Below are 8,544 nucleotides of genomic sequence, written 5' to 3' on the forward strand. Positions count from 1 at the left end.
TTAATGAGCCACAGCTCTGAATAAACAAACAAGAACACCCTTTCCTCCTTCTTAACCAAACCAGTCCCATTTGGACTGCTGTGCCCTTCTAAGGCTGACTCACATAGCAACTTCTCCATTCAAAGTGGCGAGGGACTGACTGCCTTCATTAGCTTCTCAGAGTGTTTGTGGAAAGTAGGCTGCTTGTTAAAAATGCAGAGTCCCTGGCACCTGCCGAAGATCCCAAGATCTACCAGATCAGAGTCTCTGAAAGCAAAATCTCTGCTTTAGCCTTTGCATTTTAACCAGCTTCCTAGAATTTTACTATGCCCGTTACAGTTTGAGAATCAGCAGCACCTAGTACTCATAACCCTACCCACACACCTACCACACACAGATACACCTACAAACAACTTGCTGGCACATAAAAATCCTTTGTGATGGCTGGTTTGTTTAAACCTTTTCATTATTTTGTACATGAAAAGTTCTAAATACCCCTCTTATCCTTTAGCTTTTATAATCATTAAAAAAAAACACCTTTTTCCTCTTCAAATAGCCTCATGAGTCAGTTTAAGATTAAGATTCCTGTAGTCACTTGCCCAAAGGTATCAAAGTGAGAGTGTGAGGAATAGAATTCAAGAATTCAAGAATCCCAAAACCCTAGTAAGTTTTTAATCTCCTTCCCAACAGAAAGCCTTAGCTGCCTGAGCCCTGTGGGATTCATTTTTATAATCTGTTTAAGACCTGGCCTACGTGACACACAGTGGCTTGGGAAAAACTGCATTAGACATAGCATCTCTGTAGAACTGAGTTGAGACCCACATATAGCCTGTGTGGTGCTGCAAAGAGTGGATATATTAGCAGACTTTTCTGTACTCTGTATGCAGTTTGGGGATATGTCTCTGCTCAGGATCTATGCCAGAAACCATGTCCAACCCTTAAGAAGTAAATGCATAGGAGGGAATGAGGGACAGTGACAGTTGCCCAGATTGCCTTCTCTAGCCATTTTTCAGCAGGGATCTCTTTTCATTGTGCAGATCTTTACCAGGCAGCAGGGGCCAGACCCCGAGCTGGTGCTGTTGAGTGCCATTTTCCAGCAGGGTCTGGCCATGAAAGTGAACCACATGAATGTCTCGGGAGCTGCCCATGTTCAGCAGATGCAACCTCACCCATTCTTGCTCGTACATTCTCAGGCCAGGCAAGTTGTAGATCATTCCATTAATGGCTGAAAGGACAGAAAGTTGCAATCAATTAGAAATCTGCAGAGAGGCTGCTAAAGAGGTCTGAGGCATCCCACCTTACCACCCATCTTCCTATCACTCTGCCTGCCCAGGCATATAGTAAGGACCCCAGGGTGTTCTGATATGAGTGAAAGGCTAAACCTCACGCCAGCCTACAGCAGTTTCCCACAGAATTTACCACTCTCCACCCCGCACCTCACACTCCCCCTTCTCTCTGCTTCACTCACTTATCCTTGACATTTATAGTATGGATTTTCCTGTGCTACAGAAACAGAAAGACTGATATGAGCCAGATAAGTGAACTCCAGTGGTTAGAGGAAAGAGTGTGAGGGGATACATAACACATCACCCAGAGGCCTACTAAATTCAGAGATAGTTCTAGGCAAAATTAGGAAGGCAGATGACCAAGGTTCATGTTTATTCTCTCATTTCTATGATATAGCTCCTCTGTCCCCTTCCCAGCTTAAATGTCTAGGGTTCTCAGGCTTCATCCACTCTCCACTCAGTGAAACGTGTGTGTGTGTGTGTGTGTGTGTGTGTGTGTGTGTGTGTGTGTTTAAATCACCTGACAAACTTAATCACCTTAAAAAATAATACAAAATGTTAATGATACAGCTTTGGGCTACGATGCATTTAACTGAGATTGAAGTGAGTGAAGTTTTTATTAGTAATGTTATTCTAAAGTTAAAAGAACTACTATGGAGTTTCAGGAACTGAGCAAGTGAATTTGGGGAGGGAGGGGAGTTGAGATCATCTTCGCACCCTCAAGGTTACATTAGGTATGAGAGCACCTGTCTTCCCACTCCTAACACCAGTCCTTACTCCCTCATCTGGGCAGGAAATGGATCTCAAGTGATTCTTAGGTCAGCATTGCTAACTCATTAGGATATGGAATGAAGACTCTCAACATAGCAGGTGCTCAGTAAACATTTGATAAATTGAACTGAGTGATAGGATTCATTCATTTATTCACTAATTCAACACACAATTACTGAACACATACTGCAAAGGCCAGGTGCTGAGTTTGAGGCTGGGAAGTCAGGTGGTCTGCTCAGCAGGTACCCTGATAAATACTACACCATGGGGATTACCTAATTACAGAGACTTCAACTACAGTACATTTAAAACTAAGCTATATTCGGTGCATTTTACTTTTTCTTTGAGGAATTGGGAAGCAGTAGCTCGAGTGTACTCAGAAGTAATGGGATAGCCAAGAGAGAAGCCTATCTGATTCTGGGGCTACACTTTCTCACTAGGTTGGGAGGTTTTCAGAAAAGTGTGCTTCCCACCCCTGAGACCAAGTGCCCTGGGCTGAAAAGCCTAGAAATGGAGTTCGGTGTACCTATGTTTCACCCCCCACCCCCCCCCAAAAGATGCTCCGTTGCCATGATTCTCCTATCACCCAACTACCCAGTGTCCTATCTTGTTTTGTTCTAGATGCTTCGGATGCCACCTGAGAACTGCTGACAGCTGGAACTGCCACCATCATTCTTCTTTAGAAAGTATACAGGGATGATCACTTCTTCTAGACAAACAATCGTTCCTTTAGTGATCAAGGAACAGGTTTATTAACTGTTTATATTGCAGAGTAATGCCAATTCCTTTTTGATTCATGCTACCAGCTGCCGCACACTGGCTTTTTGTTGGTTGGTTGGTTGGTTGGGTTTGTTCTGCAGCAGGCTACTGTGCTCTCTTTCAGACCTTCTCTAGCTCCTATATGTGCAGCACCACCTGTTGGGCAACATCAGCCCTCAGACATTTAAGGACCTGGTGTGGGTCGTAGCTCCTGATTCTTCAGAAGCACCTCCTGTCTAATCTTATGAAGACCTAGGGCAAGAATCATGGTCACCCTGTGTGATTTAGTTCAGAGATTAGATCAAAGTCAGAGGAAAATACCATGAAACTCATGGGAGTTTTTTCCTTCTGAGGATGCAAGTCTCCAAGACCTTGTAGACTGGGCCTTTTTTTCATAATACCAGCTCTTCTTTTCATCAAAGACCATAAAAAGTAAGATGAATTCTCTCATATCCATTGGCGTGTTGCTCTTATCAAGTACTCCTTTTTGACAGATCAGAAGGGGACCTATCAAGCCAGAATGGATATCTTTTTCCTGGAAGACAGTAGGAGCAAAATGCACAGATTTTCTCTTTCTCGGAATTTCCTTTGCCCTACTGACAATCACTGATTATATAGAAAAGGAAACCTCAGGGGCTCTGAATTTGAAGATTATAAATGAAGAGCTTACTAAGCCTGGGTATCATCTGGTCATCTGATTCTGTGGCACTCATCATCCCTTCCTCTGATTAGTCCTTTATCTCAGCATGGCAGTAATGATAATGTTAATGACAATATCAATACTATTATAATTACTATTTATTGAGCATCTACTATTATAGTAAATATTTTGCTGGTAGTATCTTCTTTAATTCAGACAACAATCTTGCATAATAAAAATAAGCTCACTTATTAAACAAATATTACCAAGTGCCTACTGTTTTCTCATTTTTAACTTTAGAAACTGAGGCTGAGAGAGGTCAAGTAACTTTCCCAGGCCCACACAGTAAGTGACAAGATAGCGATTGAAATCGAAGTCTGTGCTCTCTCTCTACCATGCCCAAAACGAAGGCATCTTGACTTTGCAGCTCTCTCACAAGGAGCAAAAGAAAGCTAATACTTGCTCAAGGAAATTGAAAAAAATGTCTTCCCTCTGCAAAGGTAGTCACTCTGACTGGGGTCAACCACTTCAGTACCCCTCACTCCTCACCACTGAGCACATGCTTCTCTCTCACGGTCATGTGAAGACAAGTTGCTATAGACTGTTGACCACAATCCTTATACATCCCTCATGGAAAGAAAGACATTTAATGAGAAATCATCTTGACCCTTCCGTCTGGTGGACTCAGGTTATGAGGTTAGGGGAATGACAAAAACTTTCAGTGGATGTACCCACTGGGTTTACTGCTGAGTAGTAGGCCCAAGCCCGGCAGGCAGAACCAGGATTTTCCGGCCCAGATCGAGTGGTGGCATGCCATACATATGTATAACTGCTGTTGGGCTGAACAGCATTATCTTCCTTAAACCATTCAGGAGAGTCATCTTCATAAGTCTTTCCCTCTGATGATTTTTCGTAGGAAAGCCCATGGGCATGAAGAGAATATGGTCTGGATGCTAAATTTTTAAAACGAACCTAGAACAAAGAATGATCCACAAATGTACTTAAGTCCAGCAAAATCCAAATTATATGCCAAAGTAGATGGTTAATTATTAAATGAGACCTAGATATATATACAGTGAGATATATTAATTGCGTACAAGTACAAAGTAACGTATATATTACTTCATCGAATTTTTACTACATCCTGTGAGCTAGGGCCCAAGTAGTTGACCCTAGAAACACCAAAACATGTTTGTTCTTAGGCTCAAAGCAAAAGTATTGACATTAGGCACAAAGGAAATGATCACAGCAGGTGCTGCAGATTTGAAGATGAATGAGCTTTGGGTCTTGCTCACAATAAGTTTCCAGCCTCCTGATGAAGAGACACCTGCACATGTGGATTCAAGTTAAAAACCTGGAGACCAAAATTGCAGAAACAAAGTATGAGTGGGGTTAGTTGGGAATGCCTGAAAGGAGCAATACAATTGAATGTGCAGGAGAAGATGGGGTAGTAAAGAAAGTTTCTTGGGGAAAACAGAATTGGCCTTTATGGAATGAACAGGAGCTCAGGAGAGGAAGAAATAAATTCATGAGATTTTTTTTTCTTTTCTTTTCTTTCGAGATCATTGTTTTTGAAGATTATCTAATTACTTGGCAAGCAGTCTCTGAAAAGAAGTGTAATTATTTGTTAATTTTGGAAAATAAATTACCTATAGCCCTCCTGTCCCTTTCACTGTTACAGCCCTCTGGTGCTTGTGGAAATTCCTCTGATGATCTTAGCAATGCTCAAAAAATGACTTACTTGGATGACATCATCCACTTCAGCTCTAATAATAGGACCAAGAATGCCGAGATGCTCTTCATACTCCCCCAAAGGATCACGTTTGGTAAAAGTGCTATCGAGGTACTTTCGAAAGACTACTTTCTTGTATATGGTATTCTCTGGAATATCATCAATGTCTTCACTGAAATAATAATAAGAATACTATTTGTTTAAAAGAACAAATGAAAGACCACTTAAAGAAATTGGGGAATTATCCCTGTTTCTGAGTATAATATCTAGCATGAATATTTAATTGGTACTTGAAGAACAAATGAATGAAAATATGACTAAGTAAAAACTTAAGCCAGTAAGTATCCTTCAGATCCGAGCTCACATATCATTTCTTAGGTAAGTCCTCCTATAAATGTTTATATGTCAAATCTCTCTATATTATTCCTTAAGTTTCCATAGTGTTGCTATAGTATATACAGTATATTCCTGTAGTAGTCTTATATTTCTCTAATAGATAGAGTAAATTATGTGTCATTTATTTGTGAGGTCATCTATTCGAATCTGACTCTAATACTAGAGTGAAAACCCCATGAGGTCAGGGATCAGGCCTAATTTGCTCATTCTTTTATTTTTAGTACCTAGCCAGTTATCTGGCACATAGTAGGCACTTGATAGATTTTTGTTTAATGCATTAATGAACAAATATAATCATATATCACATAGCAGATTTTAAATATCAGACGCAGACAAAGCCATGCAATTGGATAATGCCAGGGCTTGGGGCTGTCAGGTATCAATGGTCACCCCTGTGAAGGCCACTAGATGGCTGGGGGTTGTATACTCTGAAAGTAGCCATTCTTTTCTCATTTCCTTTTTTAAAGTGACATTGTTCCTTGTGTAATTCACCAGTTCAGTCTGGGGCCAGAGCACATCATATTTTCTCACCGACTCCTGAATTTCCCGAGCCTATGGAAACAGGCCAAAAGCTCATCCATCAGTCTCATAGTATTTGTTATGCACCATGAGCCATCAACAGAGAAACCCATTCTGCCTTCTTTCCAGTGTTCCTACCCTACTGACCCCATCCTTCCAGACACTAAGCATAACACAGTTTCACAGAACACATGGGGACAAGTAAAGCAACTTTGACTGCCGTAAACATGGGTTGCATATCTGTAATGGTATATAAGATTTTGAAGGAACTGGTTCCATCCCTTTCCACTTTGGAAAGGCCCTTAATCTTACTCCTTCAGGGCCTCTCTTAGAAATCCCTAGATAAACTATTTATTCTCATATAGCAATGGGTGCTACATTTAAATAGGAAGTCATAGGAAAATGTGTTTTTTAATTATTTTGGGGGGAGGGGGTGGGAGGAAGAGCAGAGGGAGAGAGAGAGAATCTTAAGCAGGTTCCATGCCCAGCATGGAGCCCGACGTGGGTCTCAATCTCACAACCCTGACATCATGACCTGAGCCGAAATCAAGAGTTGTAAGTTTAACCAACTGAGCCACCCACATATCCTGAAAATGTGTTTTAAACTAACAGAGTTCTAATACGGAAATGCCAGACATCAGATTAATGAAATAATTTTTTTTTTTGTCTGTAAGCCATACCATGCATTGTGTTTGCTTACTCTAATTATACTTTGGTTTTTATTTTTAGTGTAACCGTTAGCTTTTATAAAAGCTGTGTCTTATATTTAGACAGTTTAAGCATGGTCACCATGCTGTGTCCCTGAGACTCTGTAGCTGACTAAGCCTTGCCCCTTGTCCCTCCCTCTCTTCTTTCTCTGTATTGTCATCCCAGAATACAGAGTCCAGCCCATTATGGCTTTCCATTCTTTTTTTTTTTTTTTTAAGATTTTTATTTATTTATTTGAGAGAGAGAGAGAATGAGAGATAGAAAGCACGAGAGGGAAGAGGGTCAGAGGGAGAAGCAGACACCCTGCTGAGCAGGAAGTCCGATGCGGGACTCGATCCCTGGACTCCAGGATCATGACCTGAGCTGAAGGCAGTCGCTTAACCAACTGAGCCACCCAGGCGCCCATGGCTTTCCATTCTTAAGCAGAATTGAATTGAAAACTCTTTTAAAAATGTCTATGGATCCCTTGGAAACTCTCTGTTGTAAGTTAGGCCACTTATAAAATTGCATGAACTCCTTCAACTTTATGGTTGAAGAGTGGCTGGAACCCTGAAATGTTAAATCCAAAGAGGATCTTGGGGGCCGTTCGGTGTAACACCTTCATTTAAAAAATGAAATTATTAAATGAGTGATTCTATAAGCCAAGTTAAAACTCAAGTTTAAATCAAGGTAAATCATCATTGAATGACTGCCTCAGTAGAAGGTATAAACTTGCTTTTTGTTTCTAAACTGGTTTATATCCTTGGCCTCTGCTACTGGAATCTCATGTAATTTGAATCCAACATCACCAAGATGATGTATACTTTACATTGATCAGTAAACAATTTAAAAATATTTTTTGATAACCAAGTGCAAAAGGAGATTTCTACATTACAAATTTGGATTTGAAGCCAACTTCAATGAAATCATGTTGATTAGCAGATAGCTATGGATAGGTTGGGCTCTGCACTGAGGCAAGGAAAGGGGGTAGGAACATGTGTGGTGAGGGCAGGAGAGAGAAGAGGGAGCTTCTTTATAGAATAGCATAGATTTCTTATAGTGATTGTTCTGATGTTGTCCAAATGTCCCCTAACGTAGAGAAGCTCACCTTGGAATTGACAAAGGAAATTGTATAGGGCAAGTGGCAATAGGGGACCTAAATTATACTTAGCATAATTTGCCCAGAATTATTTCCCTGGACTTTAACAATCTTTTTAGCAGTAGTGGAAAAATGAGAATGTAAAAAGAGAAAATTTGGCCAAACCTTTGAGCGAATTTTGAATAATCCCAGGATACTTCTTCAGCAGCAATGTAATAATATTTTCTGTTTCCATTGTTGCTGCGGAGGTACCATGCTGCAATGTTGTCAGGATTTCTGGAGGAGTTAATGTCTGTCCTAGTATCAGTTTGGTAAGGGTCATCATAGGCCACGTAATCAATTTCAGCAGTGTATTCTTCACTGCTCTCTTCCTTCTGCCTTGGAATAATCTCAATATAATCTCCACCATTTGCACTGAGGCCTACTACAATGGGTGGATTAAGTTCTCTTGGCATAAAATTGCTCTTTAGGGTAGGAGATGGTGGGAGAGATGGCACCTGACCTAGGTCTGGATAAGGGAAAGTCTGACCAAATTCTGGAAGAAGCACTGACTCACTAGATTCAGGGGTGTAGGATGTCTCAGGAAGTGATGTCTCTAGATCAGGAAGAAGGGCCGTTTGACTAATGTCTGGAGAGAGAGTTGCCTGGTTGAGGTCTGGGGAAGGGAGCATCTGAT

General features: G+C 40.9%; 1 protein-coding gene across 1 annotated transcript in view; it reads right to left on the reverse strand.

Annotated features, from left to right (window-relative positions):
• The window catches only part of F5 (coagulation factor V), a 70,741-nt gene that overhangs the window by 14,437 nt on the left and 47,760 nt on the right, over nucleotides 1–8,544 (reverse strand). Inside the window, 6 exon segments of the mRNA XM_025877791.2 lie at nucleotides 1,025–1,204; nucleotides 3,117–3,330; nucleotides 4,171–4,407; nucleotides 5,177–5,339; nucleotides 8,034–8,531; nucleotides 8,533–8,544. The exon segment at nucleotides 8,533–8,544 is cut by the window's right edge and continues 1,861 nt beyond it. Of these exon segments, the coding sequence (XP_025733576.1) occupies nucleotides 1,025–1,204; nucleotides 3,117–3,330; nucleotides 4,171–4,407; nucleotides 5,177–5,339; nucleotides 8,034–8,531; nucleotides 8,533–8,544 (1,304 nt within the window).

The sequence above is a fragment of the Callorhinus ursinus genome, unplaced genomic scaffold (genome assembly GCF_003265705.2).
Source record: "Callorhinus ursinus isolate GAN/ISIS: 27379988/994484 unplaced genomic scaffold, GSC_fseal_2.0 scaffold13, whole genome shotgun sequence".
NCBI classification, from domain to species: domain Eukaryota; kingdom Metazoa; phylum Chordata; class Mammalia; order Carnivora; family Otariidae; genus Callorhinus; species Callorhinus ursinus.